The 25,615-nt window shown below is 44.8% G+C and overlaps 1 protein-coding gene and 1 long non-coding RNA gene across 2 annotated transcripts in view; one reads left to right on the top strand and one right to left on the bottom strand.

Moving 5' to 3' along the window:
* The window catches only part of LOC309847165, a 110,208-nt gene extending 85,134 nt beyond the window's left edge, over nt 1-25,074 (bottom strand). The window contains exon 1 of the long non-coding RNA XR_014302351.1: nt 24,992-25,074. This is a non-coding gene — a long non-coding RNA (uncharacterized lncRNA). The remainder of the gene's footprint in view (nt 1-24,991) is intronic.
* Nucleotides 775-17,616, top strand: TNFSF15 (TNF superfamily member 15). The gene is made up of 4 exons (XM_082697127.1): nt 775-1,244; nt 12,587-12,629; nt 13,388-13,435; nt 16,631-17,616. Exons 1-4 carry the CDS (start codon nt 1,023-1,025, stop codon nt 17,083-17,085), a joined length of 768 nt encoding a protein of 255 aa, XP_082553253.1. The 5' UTR covers nt 775-1,022; the 3' UTR covers nt 17,086-17,616.
* Nucleotides 25,075-25,615: the final 541 nt, after the last annotated feature.

Raw genomic sequence — 25,615 nt, 5'->3', positions numbered from 1 at the left:
GTTAAGCCTCTGCCTTCCACTCAGGTCATGATCTCAATGTCCTGGGATTGAGCCCTGCATCGGGCTTTCTGCTCAGTGGGGAGCCTGTTTCACTCTCTCTGCCTGCCTGCCTCTCTGCCTACTTGTGATCTCTCTGTCAAATAAATAAATAAAATCTTTAAAAATAAAAAAATAAAAAAGACCTATCACTTGTGCTCAATCAGCTTGGAACTAATCAGAGAGGAAAAGTCAATGTCCTCTTCTCATGAACAGTCACCTCTATGACCTCATGCTCTTTGCTAAGACAACTGGTCCACTCAGGCTAGGTCCTCTCCTTTCACAGGTAGATGTGTAGTAGAAACAAGAACTCTGAATAGTGATTTAAAGGAATGAGACCATCTTCCTGGCTCCTCTGTCTTAACCCCTGGACCACTGAAGGCAAGTGCCTTCACTTTTTCCAGAACTTTGACATTTCCAGCTGCACAAGGAGAATGAGCTCCTATGAAGCTCCAAAAGACAGAGGGCCTGGCAACATTTCCAAAGTGGTGATGCAAACGTGATTTCTATTTCCAAGCCACACCACACACCTCCCCATCCTTCACTTTCACTTCCAGAAGCAGCACACTCCCCAGACCGGCTTGGCTGGCAGGCCTCCAGGGCAGGGACAGCTATATTTTCATTCGCCCTGCCCACTGACTTGATGGATTCTTTTTCTCCTCCTCCAGGGACTTTCCTAACTTCCTTCTGTAAACGAAGGAAGGAGCACATGAGCACACTGTATATAAATACGCTTGGGAAAGCTTTCTTCTTCTTCTTCTTTTTTTTTTTCCTAAACCAAACTTGGTTTCTGTTGTAGGCGGTGCATTCCCTAGTGGGGCGGGGCCCAGTGTGTTGTGGAGGGGGAGGGGAGAGGCCAGGGGGAGGAGTAGGCAGTGATTAATGCACCCACTGTGAGAGCTTGCCTCCTATTTAATGGAGGGTCTCTCTGCCCAGGGGGAGTCAGAGCCCTCTCTGGGCAGAGCCGTCTCTGGACCAGCAGGAGGATGGCAGAGAATCTGGGGCTGGGCTTCGGGGAAACGGCCAGTGTGGAAATGCTGCCCGACAAAGGCAGCTGCACACCCAAAGCCAGAGCCAGGCTGGCAGCCAGGAGCAGCGCACACTGGGCCCTCACCTGCTGCCTGGTGTCGCTCCCCATCCTGGCAGGACTTACCACCTACCTACTCGTGGGCCAGCTCCGGGCCCAAGGAGATGCCTGTGTGTTCCAGGTAAGCACTGACCCAGGGTTCCGTGGACCCACTACAGACACCTAGCAGGCATGACAGCTCTAGACAGACGCCCTTGACCTACCTCACTCCCTGCTTACCCATGCAAAGGAAGCAGACTGTGAGGGCTGGAGAGGTCCCATTTGGTTTTTATCCTCAGTAATTCCAGGGGATGAATTGTGCCCCCCTTTATATGGGAACAATCTCCAATAATATATTTTTAGATAATTATAATCATCTTGAACTGATAATCTGGGAACATTCTTTTTCTTTAAAAAAAAAAAAAAAAAAAAAAAAAACCTCCTTAAATTGCATAACTAACATGTGTCATCAAAGAAAGTTAGAAAACACAGAAAAGGAAAAGAAGATAATTATCATTAGCCACAACGGCAGAGACACTTTGGGGTATATGAGTCTATATTTTTTAATAAGATGAAATTATTTTGAAACTCCAAACTTGTTATCATTTTATTTGTGGTTAGTAAATTCAAAGCAGCATGATAATATAGATGGTTGTGTTACAGTCCTATATATGCATGTGCTATAATTTATTTAATAAACACCCTTTCTTGAATTTAGAAATATTCTCTTTCAGTGTTCAAGAAAGACCCTCTTGCCTGGTTATCTATCTTCATATCTTGCTGGGGGCTTGGGGTAGAGGAGTTTAGTCAAAAATGAATATAAGGACAAGTCATAAGAGACTCTTAACCTCAGGAAACAAACTGAGAATTGCTGGAGAAGAGGAGGGTGGGAGGGATGGGGGGTGGGTGATGGACACTGGTGAGGGTATGTGCTATGGTGAGTGCTGTGAAGTGTGTAAACCTGGCAATTCACAGACCTGTTCCCCTGAAACAAATAATACATTGTATGTTAATTAAAAAATGAATATAATCTCTAGAGAGAATAATGGTGCCAAGTGGGGGATATAGGTATCAAGGGAAACCTATAGGAACTTCAAAAATCTTAAAGACTGAAGACAGTGCCATTCAAATAACACACACACACACACACACACACACACACCCCTGCATGGTCTGTGATAACAGATTTCATGTGAGTCCAAAGTATTAAATTCCAGAGGAGAAAACAGACTTTCCAATTGGTTTACCAGGAAACCTGTCTCCTAAGCAATGCTGGCTGTCTTCAGAGCAGAAACACCAGGAGAGAGCAAGCAAGCCGCAAGCCGTGGCTGATGTGTAATTCTCCACACCCCCTCAGGGTCAGCAAACAGACCTTGATTCTGGCGGCAGTGACCATGGCCACATGCCATCATTCAGAAAACAGAACTAGTCAGACAGCCCAGAAATGCCATTCATGTTAGAGAAGAAATTCAAGGCATGGCAAGTCGGGCTGTGACCTCTAGGCCACCATGGACCTGATTTCTACCAAGTCCAACCACAGTGTCTAGTTCGTGTTCTGGGACTCTGCGCTTTAGCCAGAAAGAGACTGTTGTTCTTGAACAAAGCATTGAGTGGCCTCGACTAACCTGAACTTTCCTGGGTTCTAGAGGGAAATAGTGCCTCTGCCTAAAATGTGGTGTTGAGATCCCCCATTTCGGCCGATGCCATAAAAAAAAAAAACTCCTTTCTTGATCTATAAGACCATCAGGCTCTGGAAGCACCTGGAAACCATCACCACCACTTCGTAGGGGGATGCCATGGTCTAAAGGAGCCAGTGATTTGTCCTGTCAGAAAGAGAGTTGGAGATTAAGGCTGTCACCAGACAAGAAGCCCCACAAGGAAAGCCATAAGTGCCTGTTCTCTCGTAGCTACTCAAGAAATACAAAGGCTAATAGTGCATTCTGTGACCCTTCAATTGATCTCTCTGGAGAGTGGAAACGCAGAGGTTAGTGTGGTGGCTCGGCCAGACTGGAGAAGCTCTCAGTCATCAGAAAAGGAGAAAGGGAAATAGGGGTGAGGCGGGGTCGTGTGGAGCAATCAAGAGTCCTGAAAAGAAACACCTGGCCCACTCAAACAAGAGAGTTTAAAGAAGAATGTGTAAAGAGTTTGAAAAAAGTTAAAGAAGAGTCTGCTTGCTGAGATGTAGGCAGATAAAAGGAAACCAAAGAGCTGAAAGCATCCTGGGGTTAGCAATGGTGGGAAGCCAGCCATTGCCTCTTAGCCTGAAGGGCCAGATGGAGGGAGCAGTTTTAGGGGAACCCAAGGAGAAGGAAAACATAGGAGAGGGCTAGCCTGCCTGCCAAACAGCAGGGAGGAAGCAGGAAGAAGGATGGGAGAACTGGCCATGCTCTGTTCCCTGCCTCTCATCCCACTGGCCAGACTGGAAGTCAAGCTCAAAAACCAAGAGGCATAAATGAAACAAGATGGGATTGGGAGGGAGACAAACCATAAGTGACTCTTAATCTCACAAAACAAACTGAGGGTTGCTGGGGGGAGGGGGTTTGGGAGAAGGGGGTGGGATTATGGACATTGGGGAGGGTATGTGCTTTGGTGAGTGCTGTGAAGTGTGTAAACCTGGTGATTCACAGACCTGTACCCCTGGGGATAAAAATATATGTTTATTAAAAAAAAAAAAAAAAAAAAAAAAAAAAAAAAAAAAGAAAGGACCAATACCCAACTTTTGTAGCAACATGGACAGGACTGGAAGAGATTATTATGCTGAGTGAAGTAAGTCAAGCAGAGAGAGTCAATTATCATATGGTTTCACTTATTTGTGGAGCATAACAAATAGCATGGAGGACATGGGGAGTTAGAGAGGAGAAGGGAGTTGGGGGAAATTGGAAGGGGAGGTGAACCATGAGAGACTATGGACTCTGAAAAACAATCTGAGGGTTTTGAAGGGGTGGGGGGTGGGAGGTTGGGGTACTAGGTGGTGGGTATTATAAAGGGCACGAATTGCATGGAGCACTGGGTGTGGTGAAAAATAATGAATACTGTTATGCTGAAAATAAAAAATAAATTTAAAATAAAAAAAAAATCTTTTAAAAAAAAAAAAAAAAAAAAAAACCAAGAGGCAAGCTGTGCCCAGAAACCAGACTCAGGAGACATAGGGCAGGGCCGAGAAGGTCAAAGAGAGGTTCCCGTGGGCAAACAGAGAATAACCAGCTCAGAAAAGATGGAAGATAGGATTCAGGAAGGGAAGCTAAGTCACCAAGGACAGCGTGATGGGCATAACTAAGGTATCGTGGCTTGTAGACATTGAATTTGAATCCCAGCTCAGCCACCTCGGGCTGGGTAAAAATAGCCATGTGGTTTCATTTCTTTGAACCTGTTTCCTTTTCTACTGAAAGAGGATGCTAACGTTAACTCCCTGGCAGTGCTAAGACAAGTGCAGGAGCAGCTTGTCGGACAGGAACATGGGGAGAGTTACACAGCCGGCTCCTAGGGCATACTCTTCATGGTTACACCAGGCGTCAGGCAACTACTACCAAAAAGCAACAGTGACTGGTGTAGGAATGTTCCAGGTTTTTATCAGCACCAACCAAAACAGTTAAAAGAACTGTCCAAAATATATCAGTTTTAACCTGGACACTTCTTCCAGGGGTTGTATAAGGAAATACTCGATGCGACAAAATCCTTACCCAGATAAGCTTGCAGAGCAGAAATCAAAATCAGATTTGAAAAGGTTTGGGAGAACTACCTTTACGGAAAGTGTCCATAAATATGGCATCAATTAAATACAGCCAATTAAATATCTCCATGCAGTGAAAACTGTGGCCGATATTGTTTCTAAAAAAAAAAAAAAAAAATGATGCATCTCTGTAGGTAAGGATGGAGAATTTCTCAAAAATATGTCATTAAGTGGGGAAGGGAAAGGTACATAACAGTATATAGAATTGGAGATATTCCTTTTATATATATGTATGCATACATACATATATATACCTATAATATTTCACATTTATGAATATGTTTTTAAATGCATAGACTATCTCAGGAAAAGACAAGAGATTGGTTGCTTTGCCAGCATCTAGTTTGGGGACCTGGGTGACAGGTAAAAGAGAGAGACATTTTTAAACTTAGCCTCCTTTGTACAAAATGTGTATGTTATATCTACCAAAAAAAAAAGCAGAGAGAGAGAAAGAGATAGTAAAATGTTTTAGGATCATTGGACTCCTGGGGAATGTCAGGTAAAGTCACGTGTTGGAAAAATCAGTTTGAAACCTGGCCTAGCCACTTCTTAGTCATGTTACATAACCTCCCTGCTCCTCAGGTTCCTTATGTATGAAAAGGAATACTTAGAAATGAAGTATTTAAAGTGTCTGGCAGAAGGTAGGAAATTAGTAAATGGTAGCAATTATCATTATTATGATTGAGGAACTTCCCTGCTCATGGACATGACATCGTACTCCACAACTTCTCCACCTGCTCTGGAATCTGCCATCACTGGGCCAGAGAGCAGGTTTGAGCACGGGAGGGCCTTTCTTGGTCTCTGGTATTTGCCAGCTATCTCCCTCCCTCCTTCTCCACCTTGGTCTTGTATCAACAACCTACACTCCAATCCATTCTTTACCCAGCTGCGTTGGACCATGGCCTGAGCCTTCTTTGGGCCCTTAGTGGCTTCCCTTGCTCTCAGGCTGGGTGTGTGGGCCCCATGCTGGCTTACAGGTGCCTGGAGACCAGGCTGCATCTTCCCCACGCACTGCCCTGGCTCACACAGGGTCTGTAGTCCAGGCATGACATAATGCACAGAGCAGGCCCCCAGTACTGTGCAGCACCTTGGTGGGGAGGGGGGTCATGAGACACAACTTCCTTGGACTACACCCCCGTCTCTGTCCTTCCCTTGCAGTGCTGCTTCTGGAATCCCCACATGCTCACCCCAGATTCTCCTTGCTTCCCTGCAATCTCCCTTCCACCTCTTCCTGAAAATCCCTGCAAGGCTCCTAGTTCTTGATCCCTGCTCACCTCTCCCCTGCGCACCTGCCCCTGAGTCCCCTACCCCCACCCCAGTCTCCATCCAGAACAACAGGACCCCATAGAGATGCCAGCTGAGGCTACAGAGGGATGAAGGCTGACCTTATAATAACTTATTAGACACCAGACACCGGTCTAAGCATCTTCGTACCTAAGGTTTTTGGAAGACTAAATGAGATCGTGCCCATAAGCCCTTTGCCTGGTATCTGGCATATATGCCTGTGTGAAACATTTGCTGTTATCACAAAACACATCATCTGGGTTAGTCCTTGAAATCACACAATGAGGAAAGTGCCACTATTATCTCCATTTTAGAGGTAATGAGCTGCAGCTTAGAAAGCCAAGCCATGGGCCTAAAGTCACACTGAGTGTGACAATGGGATTCAAATAGTCCTCCAAAGCCCACTGTGCTGGTCTGCCTGTGGTGTTAACCCAGCAAATCCTTCACTTCTTGGGGTAGTCAGGAGCATCTAAGAAGGATTTCCTAAAAAGTGCCTGTCACATAGTAAGTGCTCAAGAAATGCGAGTCTCTTTCCTCCCCTGGGGTCACCTTGCTGTCCCTGGAACACAGAAGGCACTCACTAAGTGTTAGCTGGGTGGCAAAAGAGAGAGAGGAAGGGATACACAAGGTACCTGACCTCCTTAAGCCATCTGTTCCCCATTGGTCAAAGGGAGAGGTGAACCCACTTTCTTCCTACCCCCGTGCTAAGCATTCTGCAAGATGCTGTCGGCAAGCTTTTGCCATGAAGTAGATGTTCAACAGACACGATTTCCCTGCTTACTCCATCTTGGGTGTGAACCTTTTTGTCTCACTCAGGCTGTTTCCTCTTTGGAAATGGGGACAGTTCTGACAATCCCTTTCCAGGATTGTCTAGAGAAAACAAACAGATGGCTGAGATAAAAGTGCTTTGGAAATTGCAACACCCGGAGCCCGGAGCCCTCGGTGGCTTTGCCCTGGCTCTAGCCTCTGCAGGTCCTGACACACCAGGCAGAGGAGCCCGCTCACCCTGAAGGTCAGGCTGGAGGTAAAGGGCAGGAAGACTGGAACTAGTGAAGGGGTGTGAGGGCAGGGTGAGCCCACCATGGGCATGAATCCCAACATCTGTTACATCTCTGAGCTGATGACTCTGGGATCCATTCATTCACCTGTTAAAATAAACACACACATGAGACTCCCAGGTGACTCAGGCAGTTAAGCATCTAACTCTTGATTTCAGCTCAGGTCATGATCTTAGGGCCATGAGATCAAGCCCTGCCTCAGGCTCCATGCTCGATGTGGAACCTGCTTAAGATTCTCTCTCTCCCCCTCTCCCTCTGCCCCTCTTCTCCTCTCTTCCTCTCTAAGAAACATATAAATAAATAAGCACAACGTTACTCCATGCCCATCACTGGGGGCTCGTAGGTCCTCACCAGACAGACCACATGCTGTCCACCTGTAAGAGGTCTTCTCCTAGCCTGGTCTCCTTAATGAGGCCCAGCCACTGACTGCAGTAACAAGGGTGGAATTTGAGATGGATGGAGGGCACATTCCATTCCCTCAAGCCCTTTGCACTGGAAGGAGCAGACAGAAGCCAGCCATAGATGGAGAAAGCCTCTTCTGATGGGAGAAGGATGAAGCCATCCAGAGCTCCTATTGGATCCAAACCTGCCACCGGTCATAGAGAGACCCAAGGATGGCTTCTGTATACCACCGGAGCGGTGAAACCAAAGGGAACTTATGCAGAACCAACAACATGCAACACAATGTTGACTGAGCCCAAAGAAAGATGGAAAGTGAATTGGATATCCACTGTCTGTGTGGGCTTCCTCAGGCATCAGGATGCTCCCGGCAGGGAAGAATGATGCCTGCCTTCAGTGATGAGGAGACTGAGTCTCACCGAGGCTAGGTGACAAAGTCAGATTGCTAGGAAACCCTAACACTGAGATTCCCACAATTGCTCACCTGCCAACACCACCCAGAGAGGTTCTTAGTGCTGCACCCCTCTGAATGTTGGGTGTGAAGCCCTGTCCAGTGCACTGGGGAGGGTAATGAATCGAAAAGGTGCTGGAATAAAACATTTCCAGATTGGATTTATACTTGCACAAGTACAAACAGAGAAAAGTGAAAGGCAAAACCGAGGAGGCAATGAATGGTCTGTGTATTTCTCCTAGAAGTGCTGGGAGGGTGTTATGGGTCATAAAACATTGATGTTTTTGCAATTGCGGCATTTATGACACAAAGAAATGGATCTCTCTTCCTGTTTACGAATATACTAGATGGTGGGTATGGGACATGGGTGAAAGGCCAAATGGGTTGTTAGTTAAAATACACTCAAGGGATTTGTTTCCGGGGAAATGCCATTAAGAGGATCTCAAAGATCATCTTGCTTCAGGCTCCATGGTCCATGGTGTGTACTCAGCTGAAGTTTATGGGGCTCCTGATACAATACCGAGGTCTGCCCTTGGTCTGAAGTTTCAGATCCCAGACCCTCCATTTACTCTTTGACCTTTGGCTTACAAAGCCTCTAAAAAGGTGATGCCCTCCTTTGAGAGTAATTGGAGTGGTAGACATAAACCCCGGTATAAGACCTGGCACTCGGGGAGCATGAGACTGGATAGCAGTCTCCCCTCCTCCAGCTTTTCCTTCTCCGGTTGAATTATTAGAGTAATTCCAAAAATGTGTCAGGGGTTGCCAATCAGCATACCCCCCCCCCAAAAAAAAGTGAGAAGAAAAAAAAGAAAGAAACTCAAACAAGAGTGAAAAATCCCCTGACCTATAGAAACTAAGGGGTAGAAAGCACCGGCTTGCTTCGCTTGGGCTGGTAGCCACAGGCACCCCGCTGTTCTACTAATATAAATCCACAAGGGCAAACACGTTTGCCTTTTCTGACTCTGACTCCTGGCCAAAGCTTGCAACCTTCCAGAAACATCTCTGGAGCCATGACCAACCAAAGCCTGATGAAAAACTTGGAGGCACCAGTAACTAAAAGATTATGGCCATATTAAGTTTTAATTTTTTTAAATTTAAACAAGAACTCAACACTTGGCATGTATTCTAATATTAAAAGGTCTCTCTCTTTTTTTTTTTTTTTTTTTTTTTTTTGATTGCCAAACTCAGGCAAAAGTCACTGAGGTCAAACCCACTTCCACCTTCTGGCTCTCTTTTCTACCTGTCTTTCTGACACCTAAACATCAGCATATTTTGCTGGTTGGATAATCTGGCAGAAGTGCCAGGCACTGTCTGAGGCACCAGAAATCTGTTGGTGAGCAAGAGACAAACCACGTCATTGCCCACAGGCAGCTTGGATTGTACTAGAAAGTGAAAAGCTTTGTTGCCAACAAGAGAGGGCATTGACCCAGCTCAAATGTAGAAGCCTTCCCCCAAATAAGCTACTAACTATTTCTTCGTCTCAGATCTCCTCTTCATTCGTTCTTGCTTCCCATCACAAAAATCTTCCTCCCACAAAGAGGTATTATTAAGAGAAGCAGCAGGGGAAGGTTGTCGATGTTCTTGGAAAGAGAGTCCCAGCTGCTGTTCTTGGGGACTCTTGGACTGTTGAGGTCTTCAGCACCTGCTGTTTGGCACTATCACAGGCTCCAGAGGAATAGCAGACTCTAGGCAACTAAAATGTGTACACATCCAACTACACATGAAGATAACTGTGTGCCCAAGTTACAGAAATCCAGCAAAGAGGGAAATGCGTTCACGTCGCAGATACATGCTCAGAGACAGGGAGACTCTGAGCCGAAGGGAATGCTCCCGTCTCTTAGCTGAGTGTCTGCTTAGACAAAAATAAGCAGATGTTCAAGAAGATTTCTCAGCAGAGTACTAAATGAAGCCGAAGGCCGGCTGGGACAGTACCATTTCAGACACGAGAGGATTCAACCATGCTTTCCCCAATTCTTCCCCTTCAGTTTTCAGCCTCGCCAAAGACCAGTTTTTGTTTTGTTTTGTTCTGTTTTGTTTTTATCAGCTCTGATAACAGCAAATAAGGAAACAGTCTACAGAATAAGCTCATTTCTAGGCTGCTTCTGCACTCCACCCCATCCCCAAAGCCCATTGAAGTTATTGATGCAGGACAAGTAGTCACATCAATTGGGTTTAGGTTTTCCAATGCAGCTGTATTCACAACACTATGCTGAATGTATATGTGGGTTCACATGGCAGCAGAAATCCTTGTAGTTTCCCAGCTGCTTCCATGCTTTGTTGGGCCTTCATACTCTTGCACAAGTTATTAGCCTTGTCTGGAAGGGTCATTACATTTTATCACCTGGCTAATACCTGTGGGACCTGTAAGACTCACTTCAGAGGTAATTTCCCCTGATTCCCCCACTTCTGGGCTGGGTTCCTGTTTTCTGAGCTCTGTGTTTCCCCTGCTGTCACGGTGCATGGAGCTGCCGATACTCGTCCATCCACCTCACTGGAGGGGGAGCTGATCCGGAAGTGAGAAGACGCAGTGGCTTAGGGCCATGGAGTCTAGAGTGGACTGGCCTGGGTTCAAATCCTATTTCTCCACTTTCCAGCTGTGGGACACTGGGCAAGTTACTTAACCTGACTAAGCTCCCTTTCCAATATAAGAGTATGAATAGCAGCTACCTTAAGAGTCGTCACAAAGCTGAAGGAGATGATGCATGCGAAAAGCGTAGCAGAGCGTGGCGTCCCTCCTGGTTCAACAGATAGTAGCTACACTTCCTGCATCTTCCAAGTCCTTTGAATCATTCTGGGGTTCTCATGGCTGCAGCACAGAGTACCCAGAGAGGAAGAGATAGTGGGTAACAAGAATGGGGTGGTCAGCTGGGACCTTGAATGCCAAGATAGGTATTTGGGCCTCTGTCTAAAAGGCCATGGAGAGCCATTGAAGGTTTATGGACAGAATTGTGTCCCCATAGAGTGATGCTTTAGAAAAAGCACTCTGAGAGCAGGCAAGGAGATTTCAAGACAAGGAGAACCAGATGCTAAAGGACCAGTGAAGAGACTGATGGGAAAAATCCAGGAGAAGAGTGTGCTGAGGCCTATGAGAGCGGGAGAGGGGGAGGGAGGCATGAATGAGAAAAACTGCAAAATAGAAATGAAGTTTGGGTTTGTGGGAGAAGAAAGAAGCAAGTTTCAAGGCTGGAAACTGAAGGCAAGCAGTTTCCCAGCCATTCACAGAATTAGGATGTAGGCGATGGAAAGACAATGGGGTTTGTTGTTCAAAGACAAGATCTCTGCCCTCAAGAAGCCTTCCAGTGGAGGTTAGGTGGCATGGCTTGGGACTAAAAAGAGCCTGGCTGTCTTGGCTTTAATGAGATCACTGCAACCGCAGACCTGCTCATGGTCCTGCTCATGGTCCTGCTGAACAATGACATAGCTACACCCACATGACCACACGGACATGTGTAGAGAAGACCATGCACACAGCGCCACCCCAGAAGACACATGTAGACATACAAAACACATCAGCTTCTCCCTCCCCCACTGCTGGAGCTGTCTGCTGTCATACCCACATGGACACACAATTCCTTATTCACAAGTACGATCTCACACGCACACACAGGCTCTAAGATATAGAACTGGTCACACGAGGATCCCTGTCCGTGGGAACTATGTAGTTACAAGGACCCAATCAGAACCTTCTGAGTTGAATCAATATCATATCAGAGAAGGTTTTCTTGGAAATGGTAAAATGTAAGGTGGTGATTTTATCCCTAAGCAAAGGACTTAGCTTTGCTTAGCTTTCCTCCTGAGCTTTTGTGTTCAAACACAGTGATTCCTTCATTTCCTATGCGTTCTTTGCCCTGACTCATACATCTGATTGGATCCTTATCTCAAACCCAGGGGTTATCTGAGGCTAGGGATGTTATTTTTCCCATTTTTCAAATGAGGGCACCAGAGCTCAGAGAGGAAATGTGTCTTGCTCAAGATCATATTGTTGATAAATGGTGATGGCAGGACTCAAATTCTGGTCTGTCTGTCTCCAAAAGCAATTACTCTTCCACTCCTGTGTGGTATCTGAAATGCTTCACAAGCTAGGATTGCAAAAATGGACATGTCTCCATGTAATGCACAGAGACAAGGGGCTGGTGGGAAGGAGAACAGAGCCCTTATTTCTTTTTCTGTATCACTTTTTTAAAAAATAGTTCTAATTTTAAATCATGGTGGAAAAAAAGAAAATAAAGCAAGTGCCGTCATTTGTTCAAATAATAGAAGCAGTGACAGATGTCAGAGCATCCTAGAAGAGAACAGGGAAGGCTCTTAGGACAGAAATTCACAGTTGAGCTTCCAAGACAAGTGTAGAAGAGAGAAGGTCATTGGGGTGCTGAAGGAGGAAAGGGGAGTGCTTGGGTGCAAGATTCCCCTCCAATGAATATTCTCATTGCCATGTCTATCATCTCAGAGTGCCCCAGTTGGGTAGCAGCAGCATCTTAATCATGCCCTTGTTATGTGCAGCTGTGGGGTTGAGTGACAAAAGGACCACAGGTAGGCTGAATAATATCTTTCTTTTCCAACAGACTTCAAAAGGACTAGAATTTGGATCTTCACATCAGCGAGCTTGTAAGTGTGCTCATATTTGTTGCCTTTTCTTGTGGGGAACAGAACATTTAGTAGTTTGGGTATGTGGGAGGTTCAGAGGGATGAAAATCCAGAAGATAAGTAAGTTTGCTTCTTAGTCACTAAAAAGACAAAATGGCACTGTGGCCAAATGCTTTGTCTATGGAGGTGATGGCCTTTGGGCAAATAATGTCACCTATCTCTATCTCAGGCTATTCACCTATAAATTGATTATAATGGTACTTACCTTCTCAGGATTGAATCAGTTAATTCCTATAAAAGTATTAGAACAATGCCTAATCCTACCTGCTCCCTACCCCATTTCTTAAATCATCCAGATGCTTCAGTGGACACGGCTAAAGGGACCCTGAATAAGGCCAAAGGCCAGTTTGCCCCCCTCCCCAGAAGCAGCAGCAGGGAGGAAAGAGCAATGTGAGTTCATTGAGCATAGACCATGGGATGAGAGCGCTCTCCATTCATGATAGCAATGGATGTGCCCATCTTTGAGATGAGAAAACAGAGTCTTGGGAAGGTTGGAAACTTGCCCTAAGTTATGGGCCAAGATTCATTTGTGTCCAAGACTCTTCCTCCTGAGGCTTCTCTGTCCCTAAAAAAAAAAAAAAAGGACAACAATCCACGATGGACCAAGCTGAAGGGGAGGAATGTTTCTCTCCAGTTGCAGGCACCACACAAGTCCAAACATACCATCTTTTCTCCAGCCACCCTGGCTTACACAAAGCCTATCTCTTCTTCCCTTACAGATGCATCTACCGGAGCTGGTGGAGATAAGCCAAGGGCACATCTGACAGGTATTTCTCCCTGGTGTGTTTTCCAGGAGATCATGTATGGGCCATGGACCCAAGATTTCTTTCAGCGGGTTTGCCAAAACTCATTCTAGTAGCTCCAAACCGGAAACTACACACCTTGGTAACTGACTTCTTCTCTCAGTTGAGGGTTTTTTGATGTCTTCCTCCCTTAAGGGGTCCAAAGGCCCATGTCTCTTGGGCATTCTCTTTCAGATTCTATCAGTCCTCTCCCTTTCTCTCTTTCTCTCTTTCATACACACACACGCCCTCAGTCATTCAGAAACGGCTTCCCTCAGACGTGGTGATTTGCATAATTCTGAATCTGGTCAAAGATGAAAGACCCCTTGAGTTGTTAAATGTATTGAGTCCCTCTGTACCCCATTCAAGGTGAAGTGATTAGACATTTGCATTCAGAGAGACATTTGTGAAGAATTTTTGTTGATGTGAGAGATTAAAAGCAGCCTCAGAATATAACCAGCTGGCCAGTTTCTCAAGCCTAGTGTTGACATTTCTGGCATCTGATGCCTGAAACTGCATATGCATCTAAGACTCCAGAGAGAAGAGTGAGACTGTGCACACGTATGTGTTAAATACCCGTTAAAAAACCATGGAGTTAAAAGCGAGCATACTCTCCTGACCTCTAGGAAAATTTGCGGCCCACAGGGGAATATCCTTGAGACCCAAGGCATGTGACTTACATATGACCAAGAGGAAAATGTTTGTGGTGAGTCCTGAGTGAGAACTAGGACCAGACAGACACCAAGTCACCAGTCACTTATCACTTGCCTTTAAGAATGGGAGAGATTGAACAAGCCGGGCAGGAAAATCCTAATAACAGAGTGTGAGGTATCACCCCTCTTCCTACTGAATGGGGGACCTGGGGAAGGGAATCTAGGTTCTACTGAGCTCCTCGTGTGTACCAGGCACTGTATGAGGCATTTTACAACCATGATCTCAATTAACAGGCATATGAGCCCAGCAAGGGGGGTGACTGAGGCTCTGACAGGTCAAGTCACTTGTCCCAAGTCACATACATGCCTCAGAAGAGCTGAGATTCGAGTCTGACTCTTAGACCTGCTCTGTTTCCATTACAACCCACTTCCCATCCTATCTCCCACTTGCTGCCACGTTGACACAGAACGAATCACATACCAGTTCAATAAAACTCACCTTATCTAGAGATTAATTTTTTTTGTTGTTTGCTCATCCCAGAGGATTTTTTTTTTTAAATCTTCTGCACCACCCACCAAGGGGTGGAGATGATCAAGGGTGATTAATAAAAATGCCTTTCACAGATTTTGCAAAGAAGTGACAGAGTTCTCCCGAGCCCACTGAGTGTGGGGGCCAGAAAGACCACGTGCCTTCTGAACGTGTGTCACTGTACAAAACAAGCCAGGGTCTAGTCAGCATCAGCAAAGATGCTTTAGAAAAATCCAGGAACCGGGTTTCTAGGGAGCCACTGGGTGTGAAAGTTGCTAAATAGTTCCTTCAAGATAACCTATCCCAAACGGTGGCTGATAGCACCTATCGGGGATCGCTATGGACTTCTGAAGCAGTCGTAGAAAATTAAAATATCTTTTTATTTTCCTAAAATGTATTAGTTTTACTGAATGTTATCTTATTGGAAATCAATGGGTTGGTTCTAGTCATTTTTTTGCTATCCATATACTTCATCAAAGCACTCATTTATATGTCCAAGTATATAATGTATCTTTGTAAGCAATGTAAACATTAAGAACATGTAAAAATATATGCAGTGAAATAGGCTTATTTTTTAGTCTGTCAAAATGAGAGATGCTGGTTTAGTTGGGGGAAAGTAAATATGTGTTGAGTACTTGCCATAGCCAGCCTCGTGATAAAAATGTCCACATCTCTTCTATTCACTTGATTTTCCAAATGAGACTAGGAAGGGGCTTTATCTCCAGCTCACAGACAGGAAATCAAGACTCAGAGAGAAGGGACCTCCATCACTGATTAAAAACATTGCACACCATAGAGCTGAAGTGGCCCCAAGCCCTGGTCCCTTACACTCCACAAGCCAATTACATCAGCTTGTATTTTGGTATCAGAGAAAGATTTCCAAAATATTCTGGATCTCTGGTTTCAATATCTGTCCTGCATGTTGATTTTTTGTTAATCACCACCTGCATTTCAATAACTTTGGACAGTATCATTGCAGGGGAGCTACAGGTTACACCTGATTCCCTAAAATGCCCTCTCTTTGCAGTAAGGTATGTCTAAAACAAAAGGCTAATGAAAGGGAATGCAGTTTAGAGGGTATTCCTAATAGTTGGGAATTTTATATACACCGTCCCTTTTCATCCTTTCCATGGGTATTTTTATATCTTTAAAAAAAAAAAAAAAGAGGAAAGCTATGTCAAATGAAAAACAAATCCTGACCTAGTAAGGAGAGAGTTTTTGCAACAGGATTAGTGCACAGTGCAAGAAAGGAGGAGGATGATGAGTGGTAATAGGGAGAATGCGCTGGCCAGGTTGTCTGCGAGTGTCTGAAGGTCAAGCTAAAAGGGGTTTTCTTTTACAGAAAAGAGTGAACAAAGCTAGAAAGAACAAGGAAAGAAGTGGGATAAAGGTTGGCCTCTTAGCGTCAGAAAATGCTTTAGCCAAAGGCCAGCCTATTCTCAGGAGAGGGTAGGCCAAACTTCAGGGGCCTGGAGGCAGGAGAGAAGCTGAACCAAAGTCTGGTTGACAAGCATTATGTTCCCGTGGATCATTGAGGACAGTACCGTTCAGCTAATCATTTATGAGGCAGAGAATGGCGATTTGGAGATTCTGGTGTCCGGTCTTGCCAGAGGCACCCAGGGAGGGGAAAGGGGACCCATCGGTTTCATTTAAGTCATTTGGAGAAGAGGTTTATCGCAGTGGGCTGTTTTCTGAAACACCAAAGAGTAAGATTTCTTAACCTCCAGGACTTCCCAGGATCCCAGAGCTCAGGTAAAATTCTAAACTATCAGGAAAGAAAACTCGGACTCAGAGAAGCGAAGTCATTTATCCCTAAGATGCTACTCTCTGAACAAAAATACGTGTCTGCTTATATCTCCTCCACTCATTGCTCCTCAAGAAGCTCGTTAGCTGTTGGTTTCATTCAATCACTTTACTCTGAAAACAATAGGAGAATCTTTTTGGCAAAGTCCACAGGTTCTGACACGAGCAAATTTAACCTCTCTCTTGCCTTTGCAGTTGTCAGACAAAGTCCCACGCAGTCCTCGAAAAATCAGTTTCCGGCTCTGCACTGGGAACATGAACTCGGCTTGGCCTTTACCAAGAACCGGATGAACTATACAAATAAATTCCTGGTGATCCCAGAGTCGGGAGACTACTTTGTTTACTCCCAGGTCACATTCCGGGGGACCAAATCTGAGTGTGGGGAAATCCGCCAAGGGAGCCAACCGAACAAGCCAGACTCCATCATCGTAGTCATTACCAAGGTAACAGACAGCTACCCCGAACCGACCCAGCTCCTAATGGGGACCAAGTCAGTGTGCGAAGTAGGCAGCAACTGGTTCCAACCCATCTACCTAGGGGCCATGTTCTCCTTGCAGGAAGGGGACAAGCTGATGGTGAACGTCAGTGACATCTCTTTGGTGGATTACACAAAAGAAGATAAAACTTTCTTTGGAGCCTTCTTGCTGTAGGGGTGAGGCAAGCATCCTCGTGTGAAGGTCCTCTGCCTCCTTGTTCTTAATTTTCCTTCACTCATATGCAATTATAACAAGGTTTTTTGTTTTTGTTTTTGTTTTTGTTTTTTTTTTGTTTTGGAGCATTCCACAGAAACAGTGGCTTAGCTATGAAATTAGAAGCCCAAAATTTCATATTGTATATGCCTTACTGATGAGAATCTTAACCAGAAAACAATAGAACAGAGCTGACATATGACTGTGGTTGCTTGGAAAAGGGGTGAGTTTCTAAACACTGAGACATGACCACCAAATGAAAGGAGGTCTACTCGGAACATTTCCACCCCATTCGTACCACACACTGGCCACCAGTGGGCCCAATTATTGTGGGATTTGATCATGAAATATTTGCTTCAGTTCAGGAGCCCTTGATGAACATCCAAAGCCGTAGAAAATAGTGTAAACCCTAGGGCCAAATCCTTCAATAGTTTCTCCAAACACATACTTTAAATCCTTGTCTTAAAAAAAAAACAAAAACAAAAACAAGAAGAGAGCTGGTATTTCTCATGAACATTCAAAAAGAAGGAAAGAAGGAAGGAAGGAAGGAAGGAAGGAAGGAAGGAAGGAAGGAAGGAAGGAAGGAAGGAAGGAAGAAAATTATTTTCATGCCATCTATGGCAAATGAGAAAAGCAACCCCTCCTTTTATTATGTACACAGGCATGAAAATAAACAAGTGTGAGTTCCACGTGCATATCAAATATACAACAATAGCATTTACTCAATGCAGCTTTCTTGAGCACTACCTTAACCCAGAAGATACTATGAGGACTAAGACAGACTATTCAAAACTTAAATGAATTCCACTCCGTGGTTCCTGATTAAATATCACTCAACGTCCCCCAAGTCCTAAAACAATATCTCATCTGACACTAGTATGTAAGATTTCTGAAGCTCTCGGGACTGTGTAAGATATCCAGCTGATTAGGTCATTCAAGAAACTCTAGCCAACTAGACCGGCTCTGCAACAAACCAGATCGATGCCCAGAGACAGCAGACTCATTCTCTGGTAGGTGGGTGCGGGGTACAGTCAATCACCAGATCTAGAGAAGTTAACTTAGATCGGCTTCGAGGTGTGACTCACAATTTTATTAGGGTATTTTTCTCTTAAAATCTTCAAGGGATTTCAATATGGGCTGAGCTAATCAGACCAGCCAAGGCTTCTTCTCCCCTGGAGGAAAGGCAGGACATTAAGAAGGTCCTTCCTGCCTGTCGGTGACTTCTCTAATCTGTATGATTTTCCTGCACTGATATGCCAAGGGTAGGAGGGGCATCTCGGCTCTTCACCTCAGTTGACTTGTCTACAAAGTAGGAATCCACCAATTTGTTCCTAGGATCAAATGAGCTCATGGGGGAGGAAACACGTTCGCTCTGAGCATTCCGTGCAGTCAAAGAGCATGTTGGTATGACATGGGCCATGACCTATTGTCAACACTGCCCATTGCAGGAGACCTTCACGAATGGGTCTAAAAGCCAACTGAGCACCCAGATCAATCTAACGCTTGTTGCCAGGAGACTACAGAGGCATGAAGGTGTGTGATGGGGCTTCTGAGTGGGATGATTGATGTTGCAGTACTTGATCGATATTTGTTGAGTTATATAAAATAAAAATTGATTTCTGGCTTCTCAGTGAGATTAGGGCTCTCGAGCCTTCTCAGCGCAGAAAGCCCAGGGCTCTGCAGGAGCAGAGAGAAGGGTGTGGTGACCTCCACCTGATTCAGAAGAGTCTCCATAAAGGAAGTGAAGCCTGAACCCGTCCTGAAAGAGGGTGGGCGGACAACAGATGGCCTCGGGGAAAGGGCATCTGAGACGGAGGAATTACCCTTTACTTAAAGCAGAAAGGAAAGGTTTCTCAGTAACTATAAAACCAGCTTGATAAGACAATGCTCCTTCAACCTACTCCTAGAACAATGTTTGCTGGCAGATCGGGATAATTTTTATCAGCGACTCCAGGGTGCCTCCAGGATCAGAACTCCCGTCCCATGGAGAACATAAAATGGTCTGTGTCTCAAACGTGGGGTGCAGGACAGGATGTGCATGGAAGAGTCCAGAGTGACCCGCTTACCTTCTTCTCCACTACAAGGAACTCTGGTAACCAAGGGTCTTCAGACCCACCCACTGCACCTATGAAGATCTGGCGGATTTGGAAGTTCATCCAAGAAACAGAAGTTTCCTGCTATCCTAAAAGACTCGGCCACTTGCGGAAACTGTCACTTGTTTATTTTGGTCCCGTCATAAGCTGGTTTATTGAAAGGTGTGTTGTGCTGAAGTGATCCCAGCTAAATTTGTTAAATCCTTGTATCTTGTACCATTCAGAAAGTGCCAGCCAAACGTTTCCAGTAGGACTCGAGTCAAAACTTCTGTTTGCTAGGCATTCTCTCTGTGGCCAAAGTTAGTGCACTAGTTTTTAAAAATGAGACAAGAGAATGCTTGAGAACATTCTGGTCTCCTAAGAGGAGTAAATGAGATGCAGTCAAAGACAAGGCAAGGGAAGAAGGAGCAGCTTATGCGCCTTAGAAAATAGCTAATTTGGGGGGAAAATGCTCTGCTGGTCCAATGTGTCTCAAAAGACTGAATTCCAATCAATTCCACATTTACTGACTGCCTACTCGCTCTGGGGACACAGAGAGAAATTATTTTAGTCTCAGATGGGTTCATTCTAACCGCTCAGCCCCTCCAAGGTCTGCAGACCTTTTCATTTATATGGGTAGTATTAGCTAAATAATTAGCCAACTTTAGGCGTGTGGGTATTTTCTCATTCAGAAAATGAGTGCCATCTGATGAAGGGTGATCATTAACAAAATGATTTGTGTTTATGATAAGTGCTTTTTCAAATAGCTGCTCGTAGAGTTTTCCATTAATAAAAGGGAATACGATAGAGTGTTTCCTAGAGTAGAATCCATCATTTAAGCCATATGTGCAGATAGGTTATCATCTCCTGCACTTGAGTTTGGCCCTTGACACCCTTGAAAATATGAGAACCTGCAGATGAGCCAAGAAAAGATGAGAACCTGAGAGGTGTTCTGAAAAGCCCGTATGCCTTCAGAAAATGCAGGACCCGTGATCAAAATGCAGGGGGTACTCACATTTTGACCCTAGTCCAGTTTCGATCTATTTGGCAGAACTTCATGGCTTCGGCTACGAAAACTCCTGACTGTTTTGACTTGGGTACCGTAGGACTTTCACATCCTGAAAATGTCTGGTTCCGTTCAACAACAGGGCAGACCGGGTCCCTTGGCTCCAGTTCAGCCTAAGCTACGTCACCCCAGAGGAAGTTCCACCTCCGCACTCGTCAGTAACCCCTCTGGATTATAAAAGTTTGGCTAGCTTACTGTGCACGAGGCACGGCCCTTGCCAACATTCTCTTGCAAGGTATTTTCCCCAGTCCTTCCCCAGTCATGTTCCTGTGATTGCGACACTGGGGCTTAATTCTTCAGGAGAGGATTGTGCATTATACTCTGCACCTTTGCAAAACACAGGCAGTCTCTTGTCTCAAGCTGTCTTGCTGTCCTAGGGCTCAGAGTCCTGAAAGTGTTTTGCTGTGTGCAGCTGAAATTTTTTTCCGTGGGCACCTCTCTCCTGGATATTCAATGCGATTGCATCATCGTGACAGCTGGGCCTGGGGAGAAGTCAGCAGACGGCTAACCCCTGAATCCTTCTGCTCTGATGGTGAAGGAGAGGGTGATCAGAGCCGTCACACCTGTGTCCTGCCCCGCACTGACCACCATAGTAAGAGCTTCCCAAGCTCTGAGACAAATTTGGCCCCCATCCCTTCCATCACTCCATTTTAAGAAGAGAACGCCAGCCCAGGTGGAAGTTACTTGTTCCGGGCCACACAGTGAGTTCGTGGCAGATCTGGGGCTGAGATACCATCTTCAAGAATCTTGGTCCTGGGCTCATCCAGTTACCCTCTGCTCTTAGCAAATAGTGTTTATTTTAATAACTAGAGGAGAAAAAAAATAATTGGAGGAAAGATTGAAGGAAGATGTGAGAAGTATTATCAAATACCTATGGGGGATATGGAAGTGGGACTGCTTCCAGGTCCCTTAGAAAAAGCACTGGGGCTAAGGAGTGGCAGTTTACAAGGTCATCATTTCTGGCCCAATACCCAGAGAAGCTTTTTACCCCCAAAATAGAATGTCCCCAAATAGTGATTTCTCAGTCCTTGGATATATTCAAGCAAAGGGCTTATCTCAAAGGTTCTGGAGAAGCCATTCCTTCACTGAGGTGGCAGGAAGAGATAGCACAAAAGGAGGTCGGAGGTCTTTTCCAAATCTATGATTATGAGGCCATTTGTATTTTTTTTTTTTTTTTTTACCATGAGCATTTTTAAATTGACTTCTGTGTGTTCTATTGGATCATAAAAGCCAGCCTTGTCAAGAGTCTGGTGGCTCTCAGCCTGCAAGTGGCTGCCATTTCCTGCTTGTTCCAACACAGAATGACTGTTTGATCTTGACCAATAGAGAATGTCATGGAAGTTTACAACCAATATGATCTGCAGAGTTTATCTACTCCAAGTTACATCATTTTAATGATGAAGAAACCTGGGCTTGGGAAGATGTGAGATAAACAGTCCAATGTCAGCCAGTAGCTAGTAGCAGTGCTCAGACTAGAACTCATAGCTCCTAACACACAGCCCAGCAGTCTTTTCATTTCATCCATGAATCCGTTTTGTTTTGTGTTTTGAACATTTGTCACATGACAGCACTTATGTAGATCCTGGGGAGCAAGACAAGAAGGAACATGACAGGCAAGACCCACTTTCTGTTGCAAACATTCAGGAGGAGGGAGAAACATGATGTTGAACAAATAAGGTAGCTGAACTTACTCAGATGACTTTGTTCATAAAGTCAGTAAAATATGTAACTGCCCCTGCTTTTGTTCCAGGGGTATACAGATTGAACAAATGTAGGTATTTATGTGGTTTTACTGATAAACCCCAAGCGCTTTCATTGATTCTATGTTTTATGTTAAAACGTCACGATCCCAAGGTAAAGTGCATATTGTATGAGTTGGATACTGGTAACTGGTAATCATCTTATGTCTTCGGGCACTACTGTGTGAAATCTAATCACTGTGAAAGAAATGTATGTGTTAATGTATTTAACAGATGTAACTTAATAAATCGGCATTGAAAGCTGCAGAAACTTAATAATTAGGTCGATTCTTTTGTGAATCTGTTCATTTCATTTTCTTTCCAGATGAAGATCTAAGGATAAGATCTTGGAAATTTTTTTTTTTTAATGCATCTAATTCTCCATGTACTTGAATGCAAAATGGCCACTGATTTTTCACAAGTTATAATAAATCTTACAAAAATTGTGAAGTCCCACAAATCATGCCACTTTGGTCAAACAGTGTGGGGGGAGAGAAGGAGGGAACCCACTGAGCTTCTGTGAATTAGAAGAGTCTGTGGGTAAGTGGCATATCCAACAACCCTAAGAGAAGGAGAAAGAGAAGCCAGAGGGCGTTGTGTTAGTGCTCGCAGAGTTTGAATTTGAATGCAGGACTCTGACGCAATACCCCACCGCCTCTTACAAAAACAGCAATCGGCAAGAATCCCAAAAGGGTTTGACTCAGCTATCTCTTTCCCTTTTCCAGAGCAGTCACTGGAGTCCTCAAGGATGCCCAGTCAATATTACACTGGGACCATATTAAATTGTCATTTCTGTGGGTCAAAAATGGTCACCCAGAAATGTCATTGGTTTTCAGCTAATCTTGTGGATAAAGTCAGACATGGATTAAGGGTAAAGAATTAAAACTTTCCTCCAAAACTTCAGTCTCAAGAATTTCCCTCCCAGTGGAAAAACCTGTGAATGCAGGGGTACCCCACAGAAACCCCCTTCTCACATTCAGCTTGCACCCACTCCTGGAAGTGATGAGGGCAGAACGTGTTTTACTCTTACGGAGAGTAATGAATTATTTGCCCTCAACTTATGAAAAGCCAAATATCTACAAAAGTCTGGATGCCAGTTCCCCAGTTGAGAAAAACCATTTGTCTAATCTAGCTCAAGATTTTCAATCAGTTCTCAAAAGAACTCTCCATCTCTAGGAACTTGGGAGCACCAAGACAAAACTAACCAATGGTTAACGTATTTTTACTACCATTCCTCTTTCCATTGCTCACAGTCACCTACGCACATATCATAATAACAATAATTAGTAGTAATAATCAGTAATAATCACAACAGTAATGCCGAAGGGTGGAAATGAAGGAAATAGCAGATCCAGCGTCAACAGACCCGTGCTCCAGGCCCACGTCTGCCAGCTGGCACATTCTGAAGCCTTGGGCCAACCAACTACTTCATTTCTGCAGATCTCAGCTTCTTTCTCTGAGAATCCTGAGCGGAGGTGGATGAAGGAAGCTCAAATCCCTTCTCCAAGCAGTTTACAAGCCGGTCTCAAGAATTTTGTGCTTATCATGCCTGGCTTCCCAATGAGCTTCCCTTTTTCAGGAGTTAAGTGGTTTTCTCCAAGAGAAAGCAAAATTCCCCTTGCACCTTAGGCTACCAAACTCTCCAACTCGCATGCGGGGACTTTTCACCCCATCAGGACAGGACATAGAAAGGTAATAACTGGAATCGGGATGTAAAGTCCGGGGTTGGTGAATACAGTTCCATTTTGACAGCAATCTCCATTCCCCCTCTAGCTTACAATCTGTGTCAGAGGCACACTCACAGTTCCATGTAACCCAGCCTTCAACAGCAGCCTTAGGGCAGACATTTCCTCTGTTCTTCCCTTATGTCAGACACTGAGCTCAACCTCTGATTGCTCATCTTACTTCAAACGTGGGATGGGGTCACGCTCTCGGCCCATTTTACAGATGAGGGAAATGAGGCCCAAGAGATGAAATCTACTCATCCAAATTACTCAGCCAAGCCACAGTTTGGACCCAGGCAGAATAAAAGCGCCCAACACTCGGAGTTTATTGTTAGCAGTAAATAACAGTAGCTAATATGTACTGGACTCAGAGTGCTGAACGTTTCACCTGAGCTATCCCCTTTAATCCTCGGTCAGAGCCTGGGTCCCCAGCCTCAAGTCAATAAAACTCATCCTTGTGCCCAGAGACTGGCACTCCTGGGAATTGATTTCCAAATCCTCAAAAGATGACAGGGTCTTTCATTCAGTGCAGTAACCATAGACTGAGCAACAACTTTCACCCCACGGGGGATCCAAGTCTGCTGTGCCTTCCTGCACGCCATGGGTCACCTGAAGTCTCATTGCTGGTCCCTACAATAGGAACACTGGCGCTGCTCCTATTTCCTATCAACCCAACCTTACCCACACCAAGGGGCAGGAGGGGGGACCCTAACTCTGGCTGCATGTAGGCTTCACATCAGCCCCAGCTCCCAACCACAGGATCACTTGGGTAACTTCTCCACTGGCCCCAGGTCCTTTGCAATGTCACCGCCCATCCAGGGTGACGTCTGGGGCCCCATTATGTCTTTGTGTGTATTCTCTATTCTACTTTTATCAACCACAGAAAGATTGGCACATCCCCCATGTGCCAAGCACTGGACTAAGCACGTTGCAAACATACTTTCCTTTTGATCTCACAGAACCCTGGAGAGAGTTGTACTCTGTACAACAGAGTAGGTATAGAGACTTGTTGAGAGCCACAAAGCCCAGAGTGATAAACCTGGAACTGGTCCCAGCAGTCAGTCTAATTTCAGCTTCTCATTCACTGTCTCGTTTCACGTCTCTGCCTCTTGCTAACTCTGTGGGCTTGGGCAACTCGTCTCACATTTTTGGACCTCAGTGAGAATTTCTAAGTTTGCTTCCAGCCCTAAGAGTCTAGGATCCCAGCCAAGCAATACCAGAATTCTCATCATCTCCACACTACAGATGAATAACATTAGGTCTCACCTTTTTGGGCGACATCCTACAAGAGTCCTCTCCTATCTGCGCTGTGCATTCATCACAGGAAGCCACGAGGCACCATCATCAAAGCCCTTCCCAGCAAGCCCTGTCTGGACTTGCCCCTGAACAAAGCTGTTTGACCGGTTCCACGTTTATCTCATGCTTTCCAGGGCAATCATTTTCCTTTTTTTTTTTTTTTTTCATTTTCCATTTTTGACTGCATGTTGATGGGTGTAGGAAATAGGAATAGATTTAAAAAACCCAATATCCCAAGCCATACCCTTGACTAACTAAATCAGAAACCTCAATACTGGGAGACAAGCAACTATATATATATATATATATATATATATATATATATATATATATATATAAATGCTCAGATAATTCTAGTGTATAGCTAGAGTTGAGAACCAGGATTTTCAAAGCACTGGCATATGAAACAAAAAGCAAGACCCCAAAGCTAGACATATCTGTGCACTATTCTCAGTTCTATGACATTCCAGCTATGAGACCTCAGAAAGCTGAGCTAGCCTAATTGAACCATACTTTCCTCATCAGCAAAATGGACATAATGGTGGACCATGCCTGCTGGTGCCCTGTTCTGATAAAAAGCGATAATGCCCATGA

The sequence above is a fragment of the Mustela nivalis genome (genome assembly GCF_964662115.1).
Source record: "Mustela nivalis genome assembly, chromosome: 13".
NCBI lineage: Eukaryota > Metazoa > Chordata > Mammalia > Carnivora > Mustelidae > Mustela > Mustela nivalis.
Note: the sequence above shows the minus strand (reverse complement) of the source record. Positions and strands in the feature narration are given on the sequence as shown.

Bases quoted from the DNA above. Each gene is read 5' to 3' on its own strand.
- TNFSF15 (XM_082697127.1), top strand. From the start codon at position 1,023: ATGGCAGAGAATCTGGGGCTGGGCTTCGGGGAAACGGCCAGTGTGGAA. The intron at 1,245-12,586 runs GTAAGCACTGAC...CTTTTCCAACAG, and splicing joins GAGATGCCTGTGTGTTCCAG to ACTTCAAAAGGACTAGAATT. The intron at 12,630-13,387 runs GTAAGTGTGCTC...CTTCCCTTACAG, and splicing joins ATCTTCACATCAGCGAGCTT to ATGCATCTACCGGAGCTGGT.